The 26,867-nt window shown below is 41.0% G+C and overlaps 1 protein-coding gene across 1 annotated transcript in view; it reads left to right on the top strand.

Moving 5' to 3' along the window:
• Positions 1 to 26,867, top strand: part of ADAMTS17 (ADAM metallopeptidase with thrombospondin type 1 motif 17) — a 166,188-nt gene that overhangs the window by 85,031 nt on the left and 54,290 nt on the right. The window contains exons 9-14 of the mRNA XM_087704329.1: positions 12,669 to 12,809; positions 14,343 to 14,493; positions 16,844 to 16,945; positions 18,070 to 18,215; positions 20,658 to 20,824; positions 21,836 to 21,963. Of these exons, the coding sequence (XP_087560455.1) occupies positions 12,669 to 12,809; positions 14,343 to 14,493; positions 16,844 to 16,945; positions 18,070 to 18,215; positions 20,658 to 20,824; positions 21,836 to 21,963 (835 nt within the window). The remainder of the gene's footprint in view (positions 1 to 12,668; positions 12,810 to 14,342; positions 14,494 to 16,843; positions 16,946 to 18,069; positions 18,216 to 20,657; positions 20,825 to 21,835; positions 21,964 to 26,867) is intronic.

A 26,867-nucleotide genomic window follows, 5' to 3' on the forward strand; every position in this document is an offset into this window, starting at 1 on the left:
GAGCTTCATCTTCAGGATCTGGCCTTCTAAACAGCAGTCAGGGTTGATGTCCTCTAGGACTGACCGGTTGGATCGCCTTGCAGTTCAAGGGACTTGCAGGAGTCTTCTCCAGCACCATAGTTCAAGGACCTCAAGTAGGAACTTACAAGAACTCAAAAGAAGCAATTGCTGAAAAATGACACTAATGAAATATGGTTCTCTTGTCTATTTAAGAATGTTCTCACCTCTCTCTCTATTCAAGAACTTCCCCAAATTTTGGCACAATTTGGAGGCAACTCCAAGGTTGTACACAAGTCTTTGAGCTGTGGGCTGCAGATTTTATGTATGTCCTCCTTTCACGCTATAGGTGATGGGAACGAGAGAAAATAGGGATCTCTATGGAAAATATGGGAATATTCTGTTCTGTCAAATGTCAGCATATTGTCCCCAACAATCTGAGTCTTCATTTTACCCACCTCAGAAGGATGGAAGGCTGAGTCAACCTTGAGCTTGTGAAAATCGAGCTGCTGGCAGTGAGCAGACCTAGCCTACAATAATGCATTCTAACCACCACGGCTCCTAAAGTGAATTGACAAGAATATAATGTCTTGGTGTCTCAGTTTTTAAGTAAAGCTTACTTATTGCCTACAAGTTCCTTCTCGGTTTCTTATGTCCATCTTTTCCAGAGCTTCTGATATTGAAAGTGTCCAAACATTCAGTCCAGCTCATTGGGGGAGTTTGAGTTTTATTATCCCCTGCATTTCACCATCCAATGGAAATAATATTTTAAGGAGTCTTACTCTCTTCCCCTCTGCTGCGATTTCCTGGCATTTCTGTTCTACGTCTACAGTGGAAATTTTTGTTGTTGTTGTTCTATTAATTATTCATTATTCTACCCATAACTAATTGAAAACATATTTTTCAGAGCTCATTTGGGCTCAGCCTGACAACTGTCAAAATGAACTTTCGGGGGATTTCCCCCCCTTCTTTTTACCATTCAGCTTCATACTTGTGGTGATTTTCATACAGTGTCCCTCATTGAGGGAAATTCTGCTGGATTTATTTCAGGTTAGCTTTTGACCAAATATATTTATTTTCCGACTCCTTTAAAAACTTCCTTCTCAAGGTCTCCAGGGTGTGGTCAAAGAGTCAAGATAGTATCTGCAACATTCGGATTGATTCCATCTGCTTTTTTAGTTGTTATTGTTTGTTTGTTGATATACAACACATTTGTGTTGCAGATTAAAAAAACACACAGATGAAGTTTTGGCTGCACACAGTTGAGTCCAAAATCTTGACTTTTGTGACCATCCCCTGCAAACATCAATGTTTGTTAGAATAGAACAACAGGGTTGGAAGGGACCTTGGAGGTCTTCTAGTCCAACCACCTGCCTAGGCAGGAAAATCTATAGCACTTCAGACAAATGGTTATCCAACAGCTTCTTAAAAACTTCCAGTGTTGGAGCATTTACAATTTCTGGAGGCAAGTTGTTCCACTGATTAATTGCTCTAACTGTCAGAAAATTTCTCCTCAGTTCTAAGTTGCTTCTCTCCTTGATTAGTTTCCAGCCTCTGCTTCTTGTTCTGCCCTCAGGTGCTTTGGAGAATAGTTTGACTCCCTCTTCTTTGTGGCAACCCTTGAGATATTGGAGCATTGCTATCATGTCTCTCCTAGTCCTTCTTTTCATTAAACTAGACATATCCAGTTCCTGCAACCATTCTTCATATGTTTTAGCCTCCAGTCCCCTAATCATCTTTGTTGCTCTTCTCTGCACTCTTTCTAGAGTCTCCACATCCTTTTTACATAGTGACGACCAAAACTGAATGCAGTATTCCAAGTGTGGCCTTACCAAGGCCTTATAAAGTGGTATTAACACTTCACGTGATCTTGATTCTATCCCTCTATTGATGCAGCCTAGAACTGTGTTGGCTTTTTTGGCAGCTGCTACACACAGCTGGCTCCTATTTAAATGGTTGTCCAGAACTCCAAGATCCCTCTCACAGTTACTACTATTGAGCAAGGTACCACCTATACTGTACCTGTGTGTTTTGTTTTCCTTGCCTAAATGTAGAACCTTACTTTTTTCACCCTTGAATTTCATTTTGTTAGATAGCACCCAATGTTCAAGTTTGTCAGGATCCTTCTGTATCTTATTCTTTGAGTTCAGCCATAATTGGAGATACTTTTAACTTCTTAACTTCAAGATGAGCAGTTCCAGATGCATTATCTATGCTCAATTCTACTTCAACTGTTAATGCTAGTACAATATTTTTCCTGGATGTAGATGGAGAGGATGCCCTTCCAAATAGAACAACGGCTTCCCATAAAACAAAACTCTTTAGGCAACATTGGAGACCTCTGTTCCTTGGAAACATCCAAAAGCATTTCCAAGAAATTTTCCAAGAGTTTCAGGAGAAAACTCTCTCAGCAGAGCTTCTTCATAGCCCTAATTCTTAATCAGTCTATTTCGTTGTTTCTTTTCCTCGGGGCATAACACAGATCCTTTTTATTAATCTCAAATGTGGGTTGAGAGATGGATATCATAACAAAAGAGAAACAAGGTGTGGTCTAGACCTCAGTTCTTGTGCAAAGCCAAACTTACTTAACCCCCAGTAAATGGAGAAAGAATCTTTTGAGGCAAATTTGTTCTGATCAACAAATAAAGTTCCAGCTGCTCAGGCACAGCTGCCCTTCTGTTTGGTCCCTGTTATACTTATGGAACAAAGAGGGAATCTAAAGTAGATTGTCACAAATAATACACACATTTATTCACATTCTAATCCTGTTCCTTTTGGCTCTTAGGCTTTCAAAAGAAATGCACTGAGAATAGAGCTAGCTATAAAACTGTCCATCTTTAGAATTTCAGTTTTTATTAATTTTGCATCCCAATTTATATGCGCTGTAATTTATCCAGTTTTAGGGGTGCATAATTAGCGTCTTTCTGATCCATCTCAGTGTTTCCTTTACTCCTTCAGGATTGGGCGGCATATAAATGTGTCTAATAAATAAATAAATAAAATAAATACTCAGTTATAAATCAATTCCATCATATTTCTGCCTTGTTCTTTTAAAAAAAACAGAGCTAGAAAAATTGCCTTATTTTCAGGCAAAACCTTCACTAGCTCATATACACTTCCAGTGCAAGTTGTAACATTGTTCAGCCGAGAATTCCAATACAAAATTTGGGAAAGCAGGAGGAGGAGGAAGAGGAGGAGAAGGAGAAGAAGGAGGAGGAGGAGGAGGAGGAGGAGGAGGAGGAGGAGGAGGAGGAGGAGGAGGAGGAGAAGAAGAAGAAGAAGAAGAAGAAGAAGAAGAAGAAGAAGAAGAAGAAGAAGAAGAAGAAGAAGAAGAAGAAGAAGAAGAAGAACAACAACAACAACAACAACAACAACAACAACAACAACAAGACTTGGATTACAATTCAGTCAGCCCCTGAAGGGATGCTGGAAGCCATGAAAATGTGGATGAAATGAAACACTCTTCAAAAAGATCGCACAGCAAGAACTCTTAGCCTCCTTGGACTTGCGTCATTGGTTGAAAGAGTTGATTGCTCGCCGAGGTCACTGTAGGTTGAACCAGAATCTTTCTGGCACAAAATAGTGGTTGGTTTTGCCAGCTCATTGTAGGCTGGCTCTTTAATGTGTCTTTGGTTTACTCAGCAGAATGAACTTGAGTAGGGACAGACTGCTGAGCCACAAAACTGTTGATTGAACGAAGATGACTGTTGGCTGCTCTTCTCCCCAAGTTTCAGCACAGTTCAGAGTTTTCCAGCTGGTGCTAGTGTGTCAAAGTAAAAACTCTGCAAGATGCACTTAAACAAAGGTTGCTAAGCTGGCATGGAAGCAAGCTGTCATTTCCCTGAACATGTGAGAGCAGTGTTTCTCAACCTTGGCAGCTTGAAGATGGGTGGGCTTCAACTCCCAGAATTCCGAGAGTTGAAGTCCACACATCTTCAAATCTCAAAAGTGGAGAAACACTGGATTAGAGAAATGCTTAAGGAGTTGGCTGAGAAACCTAGACTGATAGAGTCTATATTGGTGGATTCCAGAGAAGCAGTCCAATCCCCTATCTGCAATTGGAAAGAAAGGAAGCCAATCAAGAATTGGTAGGATGCTGGATAGAATTCAAGGCACTTCTTCACCACTGTCAATTTCCTGTTTTATGCCTGCCAATATTGGCAGCCTTTTGCCATTGAAGTGAATAATAAGGGTGCTTTTAAATTGTGGGTTTGTAGGAGAATGGATGAACTCTGTGATTCTGGAAGAAACGGGGTTATTATCAGTGCCAGACAAAACATCCATCCTGTTAAAAGCCCATAATTTGGAGATCTCCTTTGTTATAGTTTTTGGGACAAATGTTTCCTAGTTTAGCAGGCAAGAACATACAAGATGGTTAAAAGCAGTATCTTTTTCTAGCTTGTCAATTTGAAGGTTTTTGGACTTCAGCTTAGCATTACCAAGTCTAGATTCTTTCAAAAAGAACTCGCAGTTCCGTTCAGCCTGTAGGATGGAGTCTACTCATTTTAGAAGTCCAACTGTATCTCTCTGTTGCAAAATAGTTTTGCAGACCTTAAGTCCTCATAGAATCATAAGGGCCTAAGAGAGCTTCCTGCTCAAGCAGGAGATCCTGGCCTACAGCATTCTGGACAAATGACTGTCCAATCTATTTTTGAAAACCTCCAGTGATGGAGCAATTGGAGGTTGCTCCCACAACTCCAGGAGGCAAGCCGTTCCATTGATCAATTGTCCTAACACTATCAAGAAATTTCTCCTTAATTCTGGTTGCATCTCTCCTTGATAAATTTCCATCCTATGCTTCTTGTCCTACCCTCACATGCTTTAGGTCAACCCCCTCTTCTCTGTGAGTGTCCCTCAAGGATAGATAGGATAGAACAGAATAGAATTCTTTATTGGCCAAGTGTGATTGGACACCCAAGGAATTTGCCTTCGGTGCATATGCTCTCAGTGTACATAAAAGAAAAGATAACATTCGTCACGAATCATAAGGTACAACACTTAATGTCATAGGATACAAATAAGCAATCAAATCATACTAGGAAACAATCAATCGTGAGGATATGAGCAACAAAATTATGGTCATGCAATCATAAGTGGGAGGAGATGGGTGAAAAGAACAATGAGAAGATTAATAGTAATGCAGACTAATTAAAGTGTTGTGGGAATTATTTGTTTGGCATACGTGGTGATGGCATACGGGGAAAAACTGTCCTTGTGTCTAGTTGTTCTCGTGTGCAGTGCTCTATAGTGTCGTTTTGAAGGTAGGAGTTGAAACAATTTATGTCCAGGATGTGAGGGGTCTGTAGATATTTTCACGGCCCTCTTTTTGATTCATGCAGTGTACAGGTCCTCAATGGGAGGCAGGTTGGTAGTAATTGTTTTTTCTGCAGTTCTAATTGTCCTCTGAAGTCTGTGACTGTCTTGTTGGGTTACAGAGCCAAACCAGACAGTTACGGAGGTGCAGATGACAGAGTCAATAATTCTTCTGTAGAACTGTATCAGCAGCTCCTTGGGCAGTTTGAGCTTTCTGAGTTGGTGCAGAAAGAACATTCTTTGTTGTGCTTTTTTTATGACGTTTGGAAGACTGTCATCTTAGAAGAAGGTAAGGAATGTGTAGGGTGGAAAGGAACTTCTGGCTAATTCAGAAACAGAAATAAAACAGGCATGGAGGTCAATCAGACCTCCTTCACACAACCGCCCCACAATGAGACAAGCCTAGATGAAAAAAGAGGTCTTCAATTTCCAGGACCTACCTAGAAAAGGTTAAGGATTGATGTAACTGGAACCTAACATCAGGAAGGCAGCCTAAGTCCAATTCCCTGCTTCCAGTAACAAGAGCGAGAGCTGAAATTAGAAGCATGTTGGGCAGAAAACAATGCTTTGTTTCAATCCAGCTAACTTAGAAAGCCAGACTGCTAATATAGGTCAGGCTAATCCAAAGGTCTCATCCTGCTTGCCAACCCTTTTTAGCATTTGCAAAGCAAAATCTGAAGAGAGTTCTATCAACTGACCTCGAGTGATCCTGAACGAGCTTCTCAGCTCCCTGCTGTGAAGTCCAAATTCAAATCCCTGATTATAAAGCTCATCTCTGTGGACCTGAAGATTTGCTGCCTAGGAAAATGGAATAGTTTTGTCCTGACCTAGGCTTCCCCAAAAAGCATGAAGCAGATTCCTGGTCCCGACACAACCCCTTTTATTAAACAAATGTGAATTCCTCTCATTCACCTTCAGCAAAGGCCTGGTGAACAGACTTTCAAAGGTGAAGGTATGACCACAGACTTCTAGCTTGGAAAGCTGCAATGTAAATATTTTCCAAATGACCTGCTGTGCAAGGAAAGACTTGGCACAGAGTCTCTGAGATTCACGGACAGATCTTCACACTCCTGAAATGAACAAATTGTTTCCTGCAAAAGCCCACTCCCCTTTTGCTCCTCTTTTATTTCCTATGGGAAGGGCCAATCACTGTCCACCTGTACTTTACTCCCAAGTTGATCCTGATTTCTTATCTGTTCTTTTCTTCTGGCAGCTCTGCGCGTGCACACACTGGGAACAGGCTCCAGCTGTTCTTCTGCCTCACTGATGTGTGACTCAGAAGGCAGCTGATAACTGTCAGGTGGTCCTGGCCCCATCTCTGCCTCTGACCCAGAGCTCCAGGACTGGCCCATGTTCCTCCCCAACCTCCTCACTGTCCGACTGTGCTGCCAGGCCACAACAAGTTTTAACATGCTGAATCAGTTCAGCCATTGGCTTCTTTCCAGTTAATGCAGCTTCAGTATGAAATAGCTGTAAAAATTTCTAGCATTCAGCCCCACCAAGGACAGAATAAAATGAGTTAAAAAATGTGATATGACTGCTTTGAACGAAAACCTCCCAGCTTCCATCCAGATAGCAGGATATATCCTATAGAGCAATGTTTCTCAACCTTGGCAACTTGAAGATGTCCGGACTTCAACTCCCAGAATTCCCCAGCCAGCGAATGCTGGCTGGGGAATTCTGGGAGTTGAAGTCCGGACATCTTCAAGTTGCCAAGGTTGAGAAACACTGCTATAGAGCATTGCAGTTCTTTATCCCTCTTTCTTCAAAGCTTTATTGTAGCTTTATTTTAAGCTGCAGCTTTCGAGTTGTTGTTTTTTCCCCAAAATTTTATTTTAGGCACATTGACCAAAAGGAGGGGGAGGAAGCAGAATGTTTCCAAATAGCCAACCATAAATGTTTTATTGGGATGGGAAAAAGGCTTTGTGGCACTGGGTGGAGTTTTGAGATGGCCCTAAGGGGGGAAATACTGTTTTAATAAGACAAAGAAAGGTTTATGTTAGTTATAACTGCATGTTCTCATCAAGCAGAATGCTGATTCTAGTGAAGTTTTGGGGTGAGACCGTTAGTCTGGAAGCTGAGCCAGTTTGCTCCAGCCAGATGTTGTCCAGGGATTATGGGAGTTGTAGTCCAACACTGTATAAGGATGACGGTGGGAGGGGGAGCGAGAAATTTAAGCTAGACCTACTGTTCCAAAGATGATTTTCAAAAGGCAACTGGACTTTCTTGGCTTTTTTTTTTTAACCTTTTGAAAAGATTTTGCTTCTCATCCAGGAAGTTCTGAAGAAACTTCTTGGATGAGAAGCAAAATGTTTTTCAAAAGGAAAAAAAAAAAACAAGAAAATCCGGCTGTCTTTTGAAAAGCACCTTTGGACAACCTTGGCCTGGATGACTGAGAGGCTCCATAGACAGCTAGACCAGGGGTTTAATTCAGCTGATACAGCATGGGTTGCACAGGTAAACCCACCAGTGGCTGGCCAGGTTAGGTGGTCTTAATAGAATGGACCTTATAAATTCATTTTAGTTTGGCTTTTACTCCAGTGCCCTGGAGTCCCAAAGTTGACTTTTAACTTCCTCATAAGTATTACAAATAAGGCTGAACAGTGCGGCAAGACTCTGTAAAGGTGGGGCACAGGAAGCCAGACGTGGGGGAGAGATAGAACAGAGAAGTTGCAGAAAATTGTTGGTACGAAATCAGCTTTCCTGTTCTTGATACTTTTGTATGAATATCTGCTTTTGTATTTTTCCAAGATGTACTTCCCTGTTCTGAACAGGGGTTTTTACGTTTTGTATGAATACGCCTCTTTAAAAGCCCTCTGATTGACGAAGTTTGATTAAAGGTATAAAATCACTGCCCTGGGCGTAGCCAGTTCAGTTCAGATGTTGGTGTGTGAACATGCTGAACTCGATGCATCCAATATACCTGTTTCTCTTCCTTCGTGGTCTCAAGTCCTGATCTTTCGTAAGTAGATTACAAACCACAATCTGCTACAACACAGCAGGTTCTGATAGGTACTGGAGAACTGGTAGTGGAAATTTTGAGTAGTTCGGAGAACCGCAAATGCCATCTCTGGCTGGCCCCACAGTGGGGTGGGGATGGAGATTTTGCAGCATCCTTCCCCTGCCACGCCCACCAAGCCACTCCATGCCATGCCCACGATGCCATGCCCACCATGCCACGCCCACCATGCCACAACCACAGAACTGGGAGGTAAAAATATTGAATTTCACCACTGAGCAAGATCCACTTTATATTGCTTTATTGTATTTCTCTAGTCTGTTCTAAGGAACCCTGAAGAATCATGTCTGAAAATAGATTCCCTTATTTAAGCAACCAGTAGGAACATTTTCCTCCTGCTTTGGATTCTGCACTCCTAATATATTATAATACCAAATACATAATCCTCAACTTATAATCGTTAATGACATTTCAAAATTACAACATCATTGAAAAAAAGTGACTTCTGACCATTTTTCACATTTATATTGTAGCATCTCCATGCCAAAGTGATCAAAATCTGGATACTTGACAGCTGGTTCATATTTATAATATTTGAAGTATCCCAAGATCACTTGATCACTTTTTGTGACCTTCTGACAAGCAAAGTCAATAGAATAGAATAGAATAGAATAGATTGGAATGGAATGGAATGGAAGAGTGGAGTGGAGTGGAGTGGAATGGAATGGAAGAATAGAATGGAGTGTAGTGGAGTGGAATGAGTAGAGTAGAGTGGAATAGAATAGAATAGATTGAAACAGAATGGAATGGAATAGAATAGAATAGAGCTGGAAGGGACCTTGGAGATCTTCTAGTCCAGCCCCTGCTCAAGCAGGAAAACCTATACTATTTCATACAAGTGGCTGCCTAGTCTTTTCTTAAAAACTTCCAATGATGAAGCACCAACGATTTCTGGAGACAAGCTGTTCCACTGGTTAATTGTGGAATGAGGAATGAGAAAGTCAGATTCACTTCACCAACATGTTACTAGCTTAACAACTGCAGAGATTCACTTACTAACTGTAAGGCAAGAAAGGTCGTAAAATTGGACACAATTCATTTAACAAATGTCTCGCTCAGCGACAGAAAATTTGGGCTCAACTGAGGTCGTATGTTGAGGATTGCCTATTATTTGAGATTTGATTATTTGATTCATCCATGGAAAGTGTATCTGGATAGCATCACCGACATATGAACAAATTCCTCCGTTCCCTCCAGTTTTTATAACAGCTGCACCAGCCCTGATGTTTTAGCCATCTTTCGCTCCCAAACCTGGTGAAATTAGCTCTGAATTGTTTTGAGCAAGAAGAAGAAGAGGAATGGGCTGCGTGGGAAAATAAGACATTGTTGTAATAATCCCGTCCTATTTCAGGAAATCCTCTTTGGGAATATCAAACATCAGAAAGTATTGAATTCATGTTTTATTTTTCCAAAAGGGTGGGGGGGTGTAATCAAAGCAAAAGATCCCAATCTGAAATCTCTGGAAAGGTGCTCTTGTATCCTATTTTTGGAGCCCTTCTAGTAAAAGATGGGTAGGAAGCAGATTCTATTTGTGGAGAAATCCTGAGAGAATCAATCAATCAGAATTGAGCTGGAAGGGACCTTGGAGGTCTTCTAGTCCAGCCCCCTGTTCAAGGAGGAGACTCTATATCATTTCAGACAAATCTCTTTGTCCAGTCTCTTCTTAAAAGCCTCCAGTGATGAAGCACCCACAACTTCTGAAGGCAAGCTGTTCCACTGGTTAATTGTTCTCACTATTAGCAAGTTTCTCCTTGATTCCAGGTTGCTTCTCTCCTTGATTAATTTCCATCTATTGTTCCTTGTCTTCTTCTGGGGTTTTGGAAAATAGGTTGGCCCCCTCTTCTTTGTGGCAACTCCTTAAATAATGGAATATTGCTTTCATGTCACCCCCTGTGTTGTGGCCTGCCAGCCGCCAGCAGAGGTGGCAGCAGATTCAGACAGTGAGGAGGTTGGGGAGGAACATGGGCCAGTCCTGGAGTCTGGGGAAGGCTCTGATGAGGGCTCTGTGTCGGAGGCAGAGACAGGGCCAGAGCCATATGCCAGTTATCCGCTGCCTTCGGAGTCAGACATCAGTGAGGCAGACAAACAGCTGGAGCCTGTTCCCAGTGTGCGCATGCGCAGAGTTGCCAGACAAAGGGAACAGCTAAAGAACAGGGGTGACTTGGGAGTAAGGCCACAGGTGGATGATGAATGGCCCCTCCCATAGGAAATAAAAGAGGAGCGAAAGGGGAGTGGAGTTTGCAGGAGACAATTAGTTCGCTTAATTGGTTCGTGACTCTCCAAGACTCCTTGCCAGGTTTTGCAGATATCGGCCTGGCAGCTCTCCAAGCCAGAGAAGGTCTGTGACTGTAAATCCACCCTTGAAAGACTTTGCTGGATGTGAATGAGCAGAATTCACAGTCAATTAATAAAAGGAGTTTTTGTCGGGACCAGGAGTTTGCTTCATGCTCTTGGGAAGCCTCGGTCACAACACCCTAGTACTTTTCTCTAGACTAGCCATACCCAATTCCTCCAAGAAGAGTTCTTTTCGGTCAAAGCAATACAGACAAATTAACTAGCATCAATTAACATTTTTATGAACTGTACAGCCTTGAGAACATTATATCCTCCTTGAATAGAGCCGGACAACCTAAAGACAATTAATAGCATTCCTTGCACTTCCCACTTATTTTAGCCTTTTGGGTCTGAAGACAGAGAGGTCTTTGTAAGTGGCTCAGAGGAGCAGTTTTCCCAGAATTCTCTTTTTTTTTTAAAGCAGCTCATTTCAGGAAGGGATTACATGACCTCAACCACAAGAGCTCCAAGCACAAAGCACCAAGGCATTGTTTAAGTGAGGTTTACGAGCCTTTTACTGAATAAAGGGGTCTGGGTATTCCTGAATGCACATCTGTTGAGGCACTGGGCTTCCAGCTGTTAACAAGCTATTCCATTTTTCAATAGAAACATGTGTAATGTCTTCTCCTATTATGTTGTGGCTGCCATATGCTGCTTTAGATCAAGAAGGCCCACCAACTGGATCATCCCCAATCAGCTTCTTTATTTATTTTTATTTTAGTTAGTTAGTTAGTCAAACATGAACGAGATAATAGGACTGAGTATAAACATGGACATGAAGAAGGAAATGAGTATAAATAAATGGGGACAGTAGGACAGGGATGGTAGGCACACTGGTGCGCTTATGCACACCTCCTTTAAGGATCTCTTAGGAATGGGGTGAGGTGCACGGTAGACAGTTTGAGGTTGAAGCTTTGAGGGTTTGAGGATGTAGCAATGGAGTCGGGTAGAGCATTCCAGGCGTTGACCACTCTGTTGCTGAAGTCGTGTTTTCTGCCATCGAATTTGGAGCTGTTTATATTGAGTTTGTATCTATTGTTTGCCTGTGTGTTATTGCGGCTGAAACTGAAGTGGTCATTGGCAGGTAGGACGTTGTAGCAGACAATTTTGTGTCCTATGCTTAGATCAAACCGCAGGTAGCGTAGTTCCAGGTTGTGCAAAATTTCAAGCCTGGTGGCATTAGGGATTCTATTGCGAGCAGAGGAGTGGAATTCTCCTCTCATGAAATACCTCTGAACCTGAACTTCAATCATATTCATGTCCGATATACAGTGTGGATTCCAGCCAGACGAGCTGTATTTGAGAATTGGTCTGGCAAAGGTTTTGTATGCCCTAGTTTGCAGTACAATGTTGCGGGAGAAGAAGCTTCGCAAAATTAGGTTAACAACTCTTAATGCCTTTTTGGCAATGCTGTTACAGTGAACTCTGGGGCTTAGATTACGTTTCTGGAGATTCTCAGTCATTCAGGTCATGGTTGTCCCAAAGATGCTTTTTCCAAAAGGCAACTGGACTTCCTTGTTTTTTTCCCCCTTGAAGACGTTTTGCTTTTCATCCAAGAAGCTTCTTCAGTTCAGAATATTTCTCATTCTGTAACATACTCTTGGAACAACTCCAATACCTAAACTATATACGCTCTTAAGCTAGCAGCTGGTTAGGTTATCTGTCTCAAAATCTCTTTTCCAGAGCATTGGGTCTGCCAACATCGAAGAATTGTGTTTTGTTTTTGTTATATTATTCAAAAGTATTTTGTTATATTATTTAAAAAAATATTAAGAATCTGCATCTACAGATCATAGGCACAGTGTTTGTTAACCTATCTGCTCCTTCCTTCCTTCCTTCCTTCCTCTTTCTCTCTCTCTCTTTCTTCCTCTCTTCCTCTCTCTCTTCCTTCCTCCCTTTCTTTCTCTCTCTCCCACATTTGCTCTCTCTCTCTTTCTTCTTCTCTTCCTCTCTCTCTTCCTTTCTCCCTCCCTCTCTCCCTCTCCTCTCTCCTCTCTTCTTTTAGCATGGGTATGAGTCACGATGACGACCACTTGCCCTGCACTGGACGATCTCACATCATGTCTGGAGAATGGGTGAAGGGCAGAAACCCCAGTGACCTATCCTGGTCTTCCTGCAGCCGAGATGACCTTGAAAAGTTTTTAAAGTAAGAATATTTGCCAACTGCAAAACATTTGAATCATAATCCATAGTCTTTTATCTTCTCAGTTGAAATGAGGAACAATTCTCAGTGACGGGTACTGAAGTCAAACTGGATCTGCTTTACGCATCCCGGCCTTCAGAAAAATTATTGGCAGGAGAACAGAAGCTTTTATGATGGCGAAATGTCAGCTTGACAACTTTTTGACAACTTCTTGAAAAGTATCCTGGAGTTGCTGTCATTTTTTTTACTTCAAATTCTGCCCCTGTTTTGTGACAATAGAAATATGTTAGGATGGTTCTGAATGGCTCTTTCAGTTGGGGAATAAGTATCTGGTTCTGTGTTTTAGCAAGTGTTGGCAAAAATAACAGAAACCTGAGATTCTCCGCTGATCTCCCTCAATCTTTGAGCCAACCTGAGCTCAGTGAAGTATCTACCTCCCCTCTGTACTGTCTAGTAAGACTTATCTTGCATTATCATGTCCCACCATCCAGCATTTCTGCACCTTGTACCATTGCCAACCCAGGCCCTGAGTACAATGAAGAAATGAAGAACGTGATTTTGCTTTTTTATGTGATAGCTGGAGAAGGTGTGATTAGACATCATGTTTCAAGGATGTGCAGGAGATGGAGGAGGTTGAGTGTCAATTACCACCATTTTCAATTTCATTCCTAAAGTCACTGCCTGGTTCTAGCCAACCTTTAGAGCTGATGTGATATTTGTTCACCAGAATCTGCTGATAAGCAATAGAGCGGATTTCCCCTGTTATAATTTAAGATCATCATCAAGCAGGAATTTAATTTCAGGCGTACCTCTTAAAATTACATTCAGTATCTCTGGTATTTTCCACAGAGGTCTTTGGTGTTTTGAAGTGGGCTGGTGTTTATTGATGCACTAGTGCTTTTCACCATCATCTTCTTTTAATGACTCCATAATCCCTTGAGGAGTAGAGTCTGGGCAACTGAATGGAGTTTATTGGCCGGATGCTATTCCTGTTGCCAATGCGGAGTTTTGTTCAGCAGATATATTCTCAGTGTGCCCAGAGAGAGTAATGTCTGCCTCTACCTAGGATCGAACCCACAGTTTCTTAATTGTGAGGCGAGAGCTCCACCTCTAGTGCTCATGTACTAGTGCTTTTAATGTTGGCTGTAAAATTTACTATATAATGTAAATATATAAAAAGAGCCGAGGTGGCGCAGTGGTTAGAGTGCAGTACTGCAGGCCACTTCAGCTGACTGTTATCTGCAGTTCAGCGGTTCAAATCTCACCGGCTCAAGGTTGACTCAGCCTTCCATCCTTCTGAGGTGGGTAAAATGAGAACCCAGACTGTGGGGGCGATATGCTGACTCTGTAAACCGCTTAGAGAGGGCTGAAAGCCCTATGAAGCGGTATATAAGTCTAACTGCTATTGCTATTCTTGGTGAGCCCGAATGGTATTTTCTGAATTTGAAGAACCTTAAGAAATAATATAATTCACTTGCAGACTGTATGTTAGAACAGAGGTGGCCAAGCACATCTACATGTCTTTTGATTCCCCAGGTCAAAAGTAAGCAACTGTTTGCTGGTGACGGACCCACGTAGTCGCTATGCTGTCCGCCTGCCTTATAAACTCCCAGGAATGCATTATAGCGCAGATGAGCAATGCCAGATCCTCTTTGGAACCAATGCAACTTTCTGTAAGAATATGGAGGTAATATGGATCATAAAAGAACAGATAACAAACTTTTGGTAAAACGGTAACATTATTCTGGGACTATACAACAGAGGTTTCTTCCTGGGGCAAACACATGGTAGGAAACACCTCCTTTTGCTTTGGAGACTATTTTTTTTTTGCAAGGTATAAAAATTAGAAATATTTCATTGTTTTTAATGTCACACTCTCCTTGTTTTTTAAAAAAACTGCTGTGCAATAGGTCAGAATGTAAAGCACAATGTATTTAATTGCTTAACCTGCAGAGGGTGAATTACTCCGTCACTGAAGCTTTATTATGGATCTTTACTGCTGCGTTACGAAGGGACACGGTGGCTCAGTGGCTAAGACACTGAACTTGTCGATCAGAAAGGTCAGCAGTTCGGCGGTTCGAATCCCTAGCGCCACGTAACGGAGTGAGCTCCCGTTACTTGTCCCAGCTTCTGTCAACCTAGCAATTCGAAAGCACTTTAAAAATGCAAGTAGAAAAATAGGGAGCACTTTTGGTGGGAAAAGAACGGCATTCTGTCGCCTTTGCCATTTAGTCATGCTGGCCACATGACCATGGAGATGTCTTCGGACAGCGCTGGCTTTTCAGCTTTGAAACAGAGATGAGCACCACGCCCTAGAGTCAGGAATGACTAGCCCATATGCTTTATTATGGATCTTTACTGCTGCCAATGGATTCATAAATAATCCAATGGAGTCAAAATAGATCCTGCCCGCCTGTCTCCAAACCACCCCCAGGTTACCAAAGTGACGTTATGGGTGTATCACCACCTGCCATTTGGTTCCCGGGAGTCTTGGAAAAGTTGTGTACGCCTTGTTTAGCACAGCCATTTGTTTCAATAGCCCCTCCATCTTCCTTATTGTAATAATTCCAGCTACTTGCAATCTGATATGAAAATAAGGTGTCCTTTTTTCTACTTTCCCCTCTTGCATAAAAAGATGTGCCAAAGTAATAAAGAGGCTTGGGTTGCGTGCTTGAGTTTCAAATCCTAACCGTTCTACTTTGTTTATGTTGATCCTGGCAAGCTCCTTAAGCAAGATGGAAAAAAAGGGAGCTTCACCTTCTTCAGAAAGAAAGCACGTTAACTTGTGTTTCTCAGAGGTTTCTCTTCTTAGTCTCAGCATCTCTGAAAGTATGTTTTGAAAGGTGGTCCTGGTACAAGGCACTAAAATAAAGAACTTTTCCAATGATTTTTCTAGGGAGAAACAAGTTTGTGTTCCTCAGTTGAAGCTCCTGAAGATTGGTTTCATTTTTTTAGTCCTCCATGTTGGATTTTCTTATTTAAGGAATTCTTGAATGTGACTTTTGTGTATGAAATGTTTGTAAAATACCAAAGTCTTGAGGATAGCTAGGCCTACAGAATTTCCTTTGTTTCCCCCTAAATGTTGGCAGCACCAAAGATAAGGTGGATAGGGTAGGGTAGGGTAGGGTAGAGTAGAGTAGAATAGAATAGAAAAGAAAAGAAAAGAAAAGAAAAGAAAAGAAAAGAAAAGAAAAGATGCAGAATAGAATAAAGTAGAGTGGAGTCGAATGGAATGGAATGGAATAGAGTGTAGTGGAGTGGAGTGGAATAGAATAGAATAGAATAGAATAGAATAGAATAAATGCAGAATAGAATAATGTAGAGTGGAGTGGAGTGGAGTGGAATGGAATAGAATAGAATAGAATAGAATGTAGGGTAGGGTAGAGTAAGGTAAGATAAGGTAAGGAAAGAAAAGAAAACCTTTATTGCCACTTTTCTTTGTGCACAATGGTCCATAGAATGAAATTCTGATGCTATTTACTTTTTAAAAAAAATAAATATTTTTTAAAAAAACGTTTATTAAATTTGTTTGCTGCCCATCTCACCATAAGGTGGAGAGCAAATAGAAAATATTTACTTTATAGATGTTTCATGAGTTTTCCCTTACATTGGGATGAAACATGTGCACAAATGCAAACCAATATTCATTTTACTGCAAGTTAAATTTTTCAAATAAAAATCATTGCAATTAATAATCTGAGAGTCAAACTCTATGGCTGATTTATTGCATATTATCTAGCAGTTTCTTCAAGGTTATATTAACCAGTTAACATGAAAACAGTTTAAACTCTCTCCCCTTCTCATCATCTGTAGAGGAATACTTTGATTTCTGAATTTGAGGATGTGCCTCAATGCCTTTGATGCATTTGTTAATTTTTCCATGCAGATTTTTTTTTTGAAAACGTATTTGTAAAAAGTAAAAAAAATAAATCAGAGAATGCTCAATTCGGAAAGGTTTAATGAAGCTTTGTGCCCTTTTCCTTGCAATAGTGGCATCTCTAGGCAAAGTAATTTCAATTCTTCCTTTCTGCTGACAGCATTTGATGTGTGCTGGTCTCTGGTGCCTTGTGGAAGGTGATGCCTCTTGTAAAACCAAACTGGATCCTCCTTTGGATGGGACAGAATGTGGGGCTGACAAGGTAAAACTCCTGGAGAAAATCAACTCTACTTCGTAGAATCTGGTATTTGACGCATTTTAATGCAAAAATTTTGTCCCGGTTGTCATCGTTTGGTATACTCAATGCACAAGCTAGAAATGCGCAAGCTAGAACTTGTCTGTGTCAGCTGCCTTGTGACTCACTATATTATTCCTTATGGGAAAAAATGTGTTGTGTACTCATTGTTTTTGGTACTCATCATGTTGCCCAGAACCAATTAATGATGAGTATTAAGGTACCACTGTATCAGAGGTGGTATTCAGCAGGTTCTGACCATTTCTGGAGAACCAGTAGTGGAAATTTTGAGTAGTTCATAGAACCAGTAAATACCACCTCTGATTGGCCATATATTCTTTGCCTCTTGAGTCCCAGCAGATTGGGAGGAAATGGAGATTTTACAGTATCCTTCCCCTGACATGCCCACCAAGCTACACCACACCCACCAAGCCATGTCCACAGAACCAGTAGTAAAAACGTTGAATCCCACCACTGCACTGTATAATTTTTATAAAAGAAGTTTTCCCACAGACTAGAAACAATGCAATATTTCAGTTACAGATAAGGGAAATAGAATAATAGACAAGTGAAAAAGGAAATATGGAAAAAGAAGTAGAAAAGAAAGAAAAAACAAAAGAAGGAAGAATAATTAAATCCCTTCTGCTCTTCTTAACAGCAGCAGATATAAATACATTTATACACTTATCCTCCTCTGGATGGGACAGAATGTGGGGCTGACTAGGTAAAACTCCTGGAGAAAATCAACTTTACTTCGGGAAATAACCCTGTTTTTACACCTCTGGACCAGATAATAAGGATGACTATCTGTACTACTGTGTTTCCCTGAAAATAAGACAGGGTCTTATTTTCCTTTGACTCCCGAAATAAGGGTTTGGCCTTTTTGGGGGGGATGTCTTATTATTTTTGAGGTGCAGGAGGCAGTGAGTGTGGTCACCTCATGGCTGCTGCTGTGTTGCAATATTTTCGGGGAGGACTTATTTTGGGGATAGGGCTTATTTTAGTGCAATGTTAGATGTGATAACTAAATCTGACTGCAAGCATCGCAGTTCTCAACTAGCCAAACCAAGATTTGTCTCTTTTCATTCCAGTGGTGCCGAATGGGGGAGTGTGTCAGTAAAACCCCCATCCCTGAACACATTGATGGTGATTGGAGCATCTGGAGTCAATGGAGCATGTGCAGCCGGACATGTGAAACTGGGGCCAGATTCAGGCAACGCAAATGTGACAACCCTCCGTAAGTTGACTCATTCCGCTGAGATTCTAAACCTTTAAAGCACTTAAGGGAGCATTGAAAGATTTCTTCATAGGAAGCCTAGCCCATCTGCTTCTCCTAATTCAGGAGTAACTGATGTGGTGCCTCTTCAAGAAGAAGAAAGGAAAAAGAAAGGAAGAAGAAAGGAAGAAGGAAGGAAGGAAGAAGAAAGAAGGTAGTAGTGAATGAGGAGGAGGAGGAAGAGAAGGAGAAGAAGATGATTTTAATAGTGGACAATCATGCTATAAAGCATCCACCATTGCTTTTATTGTAAATAAATTGACAAATTTATTTACAATAAATACCAGAGTTGTTTTTAGAAAATTAAAAGAAAGCATGGTAAAGGCTGAAGCTCAGTGCTTTACTTGGAATTGTGTCTCAAGCGATAGAAAGCATTTGGAGAGTCTGGACTTAAATGGAGAATAGTCTTCTCAGTTTTCATTCCTGTCTGGTTCAGAACAGCAGCTATTTTCTGGATAAGCCAAACCGCACCCGTCTCCATCACAGCTATTATTTGAAAGCAGTTTTGCCACTCAGTTAAATCTCTCACTCTCACTTACTCACTCTCACTCACTGGTTTTCATTAACAAAGTGTAGGTGAAGAGGAAGCAGAGCTGGGGAGGGGTGGAGTTAAACATGTCATCAGCTTAGAGTTGTTACATTGCCACAAACAATCCGAGTCCAACTCTTCTTGAATTCCATTGACCCTTATCTGGCCCCAATTTAGTATTGAATTTTAGTTGAGTAGGTTTTTTTTTAATTGACATACTAGTCAGGGGTCAGGCAAGAGATATCTCAGCCCACAGAAGGAATGGGAGAGTGGAAAGCATCTCGGAAAGAGCCCAGCATCAACAGTTCTCTGAATAGTACTGGTGGGGAAAGCTGAGAAATGCTTTCAGATTTGCAAGATTTTGTTACTGTGACCTTACTTTACTGGTAGTGTTAGAACTCATGGCTTCCTGCCTGGGCTGTCTTGAAGAGCTGACAGGAGACTTTTGGAGAGCATGTTGCAGGCACTTGGCCACATTGTGTTTGTCGGTCGCAAAATATCCCCTCTCCAAAGCATTACTTTCCTAGGACTGGTAAATCTTCTCTGCATTTTAGCAGATGACCTTGGCTGATCTTGAAAAAGCTATGCAAGGTCAGATTTTATTAAGGCTTGAATGGGAGGCCACTAGTAAATCCCAAGGGTGTCAGTTGGATGGGGATGTTTAAAAAAACATCCTGAAGGAAAGTATGGAAAACCACTTCTGTATCACTGCTGTGAATAATTGGCACAGTTCGGGAAGTGTTATTGTGAGCCTCCCTTGAAAAATACTTCTGCTGTTCTACGTTCAAGCGTCAGAAAAATCTCTACCGATCTCAGCTAAGACTGTTTTAAAACTTAAGTGTGTAAAACAACAGCATATATTTTTTTTTAAAAAAACTTGTGGGTCTAAATGTGACTTGAGGACAGATGATCAGTGGCTGTAAATCTACAATAAGGACAGTCAGTATTGCCAATCTTTAGTTTCTCATTTTTCCATTCATAAATTCCGTTTGGCCCCTTCCTTTACTAAACCGAGTAGCTTAAAAGCATTTGCAAGATGTATTTTACATACTTTCTGCATGACCTTTTTTTTTCTTTTTCTTTTGCTTGCCACTTTGGCTATTGGCAGTCCTGGTTTTCGTGAATTAATCTTTTGTTGATACAGATCTTTCGCGATGTGTGTGTATGTGTGTGTTCTAAATAATATTTCAAATTTCAACACACATTTGGAAAGAGCACTAGATTCCAGATTGTCAGTTGCCTCAAAAATGTAACATAAGCAAGTTTGCATTAGATGTGAAACACTTCTTTGTTTTCAATCAATGGTAGGTAGGATGACCGTACCTGAATGAATTTTGCTCTCTGCTGTTTTAAGTCCTGATTTATTGTCTTTATTGCCTCCCCCCCTCCCCTGTTGTAGCTGCTATTCTCATTAGTCCGTATGGATGTTTTCAGAAAGGTGTATGAAATCACCAGAAGTCAAATTCATCTCAAAGAAAATCTTTTTTTGCTTTGAATTTGTGTTTTCTTTTCTAAACAGTCCAAAAAGAAGTTCTATTTACCATGTTTCCCCGAAAATAAGATCTCCCCAGTTAATAAGCCCAATTGGGCTTGTGAGCGCATGCGCTAAAATAAGCCCTCCTCCGAAAATAAGCCCTCCCTGAAAATATCTCAACACAGCAGCAGCCATGAGGTGACCATGTTCACCACCTCCTGCACCTCAAGAATAATAAGACCTCCCCAAAAATAAGGCCAAGCACTTATTTCAGGGGTCAAAAGAAAATAAGACCCTGTCTTATTTTCGGGAAAACATGGTGCAAAATATCCCATCAATCTTTTGTGGATAACGGGATAGAAACCAATGCAAGCTGTCCATATTTTTCCTCCCTTAACAGGCCTGGCCCTGGAGGTAAGAACTGCCAAGGAGCAAGTGTGGAGCACACTGTGTGTGAAAACTTGCCATGTCCCAGAGGAGTGTCCACCTTCCGAGACCAACAGTGTCAATCTCAGGACCGCTCGACCAACAAGAAGAAAAGTTTATGGACAGCTGTCATCGTGGATGGTAAGTTTTAGCAGATGAAAACACTACGTTTTGCATACAGGGGTACTTTGGTACTCAACTGCTTTGAAACTCATCAAATTTGTTACTCAATGCATTTTGATGTGAAAATTAGTCCCGGTACTCATCATTTGTTTGGTACTCAACGCAGAAGCTAGAACTTGTCAGTGTTAGCTGCCTTGTGACTCACTATATTATTCCCTATGGGAAAAAATGTTTTGGGTACTCATCATTTTTGGTACTCATTGTGTCTCCCGGAACCAATTAATGATGAACCAATGTATAATTTTTATTAAAGACGTTTTCCCACAGGCCAAAAACAATGCAATATTTCAGTTACCGATAAGGGAATTAGAGCAAAGTAATAGAAGGGGCAAAAACAGAAATAGAGAAAAAGAAGTAGAAAGGGTAGAAAAAAAGTAGAAAGGATAATTAAATGCTCTCCCGTCTTCTTAACAGCAGCAGTGATAAATACAATTATACTTGTCCCCTTTGTCTAAGTTACATCATTGTTTCCTTCTTTCCATAAACTACTCTTTCTAATTTTCAGATCCAGGGGTAAGCTTCAAAAATTTCAGCAATGGCTTCTCTGCCTGGTCGCTGGGTGGGCGTGGCCATGGTGGGCGTGGCCTAGTCAGCCTCCTCACTGTCTGATTCTGTCACCAGCTCCGCTGGCCGCTGGCGGGGCATACACCTGCAACCCTCTGCCAGTGAAAACTCCATTTTCACTGGCAGAGTCCCCATGGGCCAGTCCTTTGCTGTTTCCAGGATGTCCCCGTGAGCAAGATCTAAGCACCCTGCGGACCAGATCTGGCCAGCAGGCCTTGAGTTTGATACCCTTGGTCTGGTGTGTTATGCTTCTGGTGTTGGTCAAATTTAAAATCTGTTCCTGTTACAATAAAAGAGGATCTGTGTAGCTCTGGGTTGAACTGTGGAGTCTTTGGTGCTCTCTCTGCTTGGCGGTTTTCTGGTAGATGTTTCATGAGTTAACATCATCCGTTGTTTTTCTTTTAGAAAAACCTTGTGAGCTATATTGTTCTCCGTTTGGAAAAGAGTCTCCTGTGTTGGTGTCTGATCGGGTCATTGACGGTACGCCCTGTGGACCTTATGAGACCGACCTCTGTGTTCATGGCAAGTGCCAGGTGGAGTAAATTTCTTTTTGTTCGCTATTTCCTCTAATCTAAAATGTACTGTGATCCTGAGTTTCATGAAAGACAAGGCCACTGAAAACAAATAGTATAATATTTATGAAAAAAAATGCAAGGCTGTAGCTATAGTGCCGAAGTGGCGCAGTGGTTGGAGTGCAGTACTGCAGTTCGGCAGTTCAAATCTCACCGGCTCAAGGTTGACTCAGCCTTCCTTCTTTCCGAGGTGGGTCAAATGAGGACCCAGATTGTTGGGGGCAAGAGTCTGACTTTGTAAACTTCTTAGAGAGGGCTGTAGAGCCCTGTGAAATGGTATATAAGTCTATTGCTACTGCAGGCTAACTCTGCCCACTGCCAGCAGTTTGATTCTGACTGGCTCAAAGTTGACTCAGCCTTCCATCCTTCCGAGGTGGGTAAAACGAGGACCCAGATTGTTGGGGGGCAAGAGGCTGACTCTGTAAACTGCTTTGAGAGGGCTGTAAAAGCACTATGAAGTGGTATATAAGTCTAAGTGCTATTGCTATGGAATAAAGTAAGTAACTGTTCCCCTTACTTCTAGATGGGAAAAAAATGATACAGACATTCAGTTGCTGTGTCCTCATTGTATGATTCCAGGAGGTTTGGCATTTTTTGCTATGTGCTAGAAATGGATGGGGTTATCTTTTGATGATTTCATTATAAATCGGAAGACATTAAGAACCAAGCACTAAGAAACAGGGTTTCAAAAAAAAAAGAGTTTTGTAGTAAACATGATGGAAAAATACTTGATACTGTATACAGAAAACCTTTGCAAAATTGAGGTCTGGCTCCCATTACAATTCAGGAGGAATTTTGTGATAACAAAAGCGTAGGTCACTATGGACTATTTTCTTTGAAGGTCCCTCATTTGAACTCCAATAGTTGAATTTCTTAGAGGAGAAACATCTGGAATTCCGTGTTGATGGGAGAATCGGCCTGGTTGTTATTGGCAACATCGCTCTACTAAATTCAGTGTATTGGGGTAGAGAACTAGTACAGGAAACAGAACGATGCTCCTAGTGATGGCAAGTACCTTTATCAACCTGCACATTACATTGGCATGTCCAAGACAGGAAACCCAACCTGGTCCCACAGAAATCTCTTGCAGCTACTAGGGAAGGCAGAACGTCAAACATAGGAAGTGCCTTCCCTCAGCTCAGCAGATGGCTGGTTGACCTATTGAATCCATTGGAAAAATCTCAGAGTTCATATCACTAATTAAGTTATTTAATAAGTTATTTAAACCAGAAAATATCAGCGTCTTAACCCAGGATTTTCTACACATAGAAATCCTATGCTCTGCCAGTCTCCTAGTGGACATGTTTGGAATTTTTAGATTCTGTGGTGAGAACTCTGACAAAATCCTTGCGATCCGGGAAGTTGCCTATTCCTAATTTTTGCAGACACGGTAGGTTCAGCAGCCATGAAACACTCATTTAAGAAAGCCGAGTGGTGAAGTTAACATAGAACATAGAATAGTAGGGTTAGAAGGGTCCTTGGAGGTCTTCTAGTCCAATCCCCTGCTCAAGCTGGAGATCCTATACCATTCTGGAGAAATGGCTGCCCATCTCTTCTTGAAAACCTCCAATGATGGAACACAACTTCTGAAGGCAAGCCATTCTATTGATTAATTGATCTCACTATCAGGAAATTTCTCCTTAGTTCTTGATTGCATCTCTGATGGATAATTTTCCATCTATTATTCTTGTTCTGCCCCCAAGAGCTTTGGAGAATGCAGTAGTATCCAAAATTGTGGAAACCTTTTGGGAAAAGTGTACTTGAGGTTTGATGGCTACTAACAGCCCTTTTGGGGGGGCGTTTAAAGATAATCATATTCCATTGCTGAAATGGTCTGGGAATAGCCCAGATTTTTACCCAATTGAAAATCTACGGAGCCAACTAAAGAAACTTGTTAGTCAGAAGTGACCCAGCAATAAAACCCACTTAATAGAAGCAATCATTCTATCTTGGTTTCACATTATAACAACTGCAGAACTAAAAGACTTGGGAAGGCTGGGTGATGCCAGCTTCCACTTATACTTGGAGTCCATGCGCCAATGGTGCAGCCAGAGCATGCGGCAGACTGTAATGGGAGACATTATAAGGCTGTAATTCATGCTAAAGGTATTAACTGACATGGTGGTAATTTTTGTATATCTCGTTTTTTTCTATGGTGATAATTTTTGTATATCTCATTTCACTTTTCTTCTTTATAACTGCTATTCTAATAGCCAATCCTTCATAAAAGTTAGTGCATTACATTCTTGATTAAATTATCTTTCCATTGATATATAATCTTATGGTACTACTCCCCCCCAAAAATGGTGTTGTTGGCTACTTTTAGAAAATACTTTTCCCAAAAGGTTTCCACAATTTTGGGTCAACCCCCTCTTCTATGTAAAAGACCATCAATTACAGGAAGGCAGCTATCATATCACTTCTCTTTAATAGACGTACCTAGTTCCCTCAATCATTCATCATAAGATGAAGAGGTGGTGCAGTGGTTAGAGTGCAGTTCTGCCAGCTGCTTCAGCTGACTGCTAGCTGCAGTTCAACAGTTCAAATCTCAGCACCTCAAGGTTGACTCAGCCTTCCATTCTTCTGAGATGGGTAAAATGAGATCCCAGATTGTTTGGGGCAAGAGGCTGACTCTGTAAAACTGCTTAGAGAGGGCTGTAAAAGCACTGTGAAATGGTATATAAGTCTAAGTACTATTGCTATTGTATTGTATTGGCATCCTTCAGTCTCAAAAGACTGTGGTATCGTGCTCTGGAAAAAGGTTACAACTGGAGTGAACTCTCCAACATGAGGCCTGGGTAGATTAATATGGAGGATGGACTGTTACCAAGTTCCCCCCTCTCCACGTCACTGAAATAGTGCAATGGAACGGCAGAGCCGATACGATTGGTTCCAGCTGCATCGCAGGAGTCACGAACTGCTTCCGGGACTCCAGCTCTGAATTTTGCCTGGAGGTTGACTCCTGAAGCTTTTCCAGTAGTGGATTTAGCCACAAGGCAGTGGAGGTTTGTAACCAGAGTTTCCCTTCTCCTAAAAGATGGTTCTGCTGCTTTATCTGCCTTGGGGGCATAGAGCCCTCTTCCGCCTTCAAAACCATTGACTGTCTTCTCCTGTAACCCTGGAAAGGGGCCCTTACGAGGGGCTCCCAGCCGGGCCAGCTGGACCAAGGTTTTTGAAGGAGGTGTTACTCCTCCATCACTCACCCTTTGTCCTGGCTTGTGACAGGCAAAGCCCGGCTTCCCAAATGTTGGGCCCAGGATGGCGGGTTTATATTGTTATTGCTATTACTATGTGGTTTATATCAGAACATATGGCTACTTCCTTCTACCCCGCAGAAGCCTACTTGGATGCTCTCAAGTAGCTCTCCTTGCCTATATTTTTTCTAGATAGGACGGCATACCTCCAAAAGAAAGCAATGTTGTTCACAATATTAAGTGGGCCAATGGTCTATATAAGATATTTTTCTTTATGTTTCATCTAAAGATATAAAAAGTGAAGAAAAAGAGTCAATTTCTGGTGTGTTGTGTGTGCTCTTGTTCTTATCTTATAAGAGGACTGCTAAGGCTGGTTAGAACAGAAGGGATGAAAGAAATAGAAGTTCATACCCAAGGAAGGAAAACTCCATTCTCAAACCACTTTCAACACACTCCCCCCCCAAAAAAATTGACATTAGATAAGCACTTGGCAATTTTCCCATTTTCATCCACTTAGGAATAGCCAAGATACAAATAACTGTTCAAACAGTTCTGTGTGCCCAAAGAGGTTGCTGACATATTTTTTGAAAAGTATTAGCTTGTTCCACCCTATAGCAAACAGTTTTTAGAAACTGAGGACAGCTTCAGAAACAATTTGCAGAATGGCTCAAGAGTAGGAGAGGAAATTTGCCTAAGGGATGGGCAAACTATTGGATTTACCTAAATAACGTTTTCAATTTTGCCCAACGTATATTATAAATATACTTATATATACTTATATAATTATATAATTATAATCCTATAATTTAATTTTTCTCCTTTGGCATCTCAAGGAGGCAGGAAGAGACAAATGAAATGAGTAGGATATGTTTTGAATATTCCCTCTTTTCATCAAGCGGTATTTCAGGGGTGAAAAGATATGAGTTGCTGCTTGACTGTCTTCCAGCTGGGTGTGCTTATTTACACAAAACATCTATAATTCAAATTTTGGAATATATTTCTTTTGTTGGGAACTCCAAAGAAAAATGAAGTCAAAGGACCTAGGATCTTCCAAAGAGATCATAAGTATTCCCTAGTGTGCATTTCTGCTTAGTATTTGTTAAAGAAAAGATATCAGTTCATTCATTCATTCATTCATTCATACATACATTTTGTATGGATGCCCATCTGCAACATGACTCTTTTTGTCAGAGAAATTAATGCATTCCATGACTTTAATTCAAATGGTTACCGACCGTCTTTTAAACTGCAAAAGCTCAACTGAACACTTGTTGATTTCCATTCAAATGGAATCCCTGAACAGTTTTTAACAGAAGCAGAAAGATTTTTCCAAGTCAAGTGAATTTTTTTTCAAGAAAAGTGGTCATTGAGCACTTTTTCTTTAAAAATGGTAAGGGAAGTTATTACTCAGGTTGGGCTTCCAAATGAGAGGGAATAGACCAGTCCAAATGAAGGCATTCCATCCTGACATCAGTTATCATTCAATGATAATAGATAGATAGATAGATAGATAGATAGATAGATAGATAGATAGATAGATAGATAGATAGATAGATGATAGATGATAGATAGATAGATAGATAGATAGATAGATAGATAGATAGATAGATAGAGATGATACATAGATGGATGAGTTAGATACAGTAGATAGATAGATAGATAGATAGATAG

Source organism: Thamnophis sirtalis, unplaced genomic scaffold (assembly GCF_051295495.1).
Source record: "Thamnophis sirtalis isolate CommonGarterSnake01/CBP01778 unplaced genomic scaffold, rThaSir2_p1.2 scaffold_2, whole genome shotgun sequence".
Taxonomy (NCBI): domain Eukaryota; kingdom Metazoa; phylum Chordata; class Lepidosauria; order Squamata; family Natricidae; genus Thamnophis; species Thamnophis sirtalis.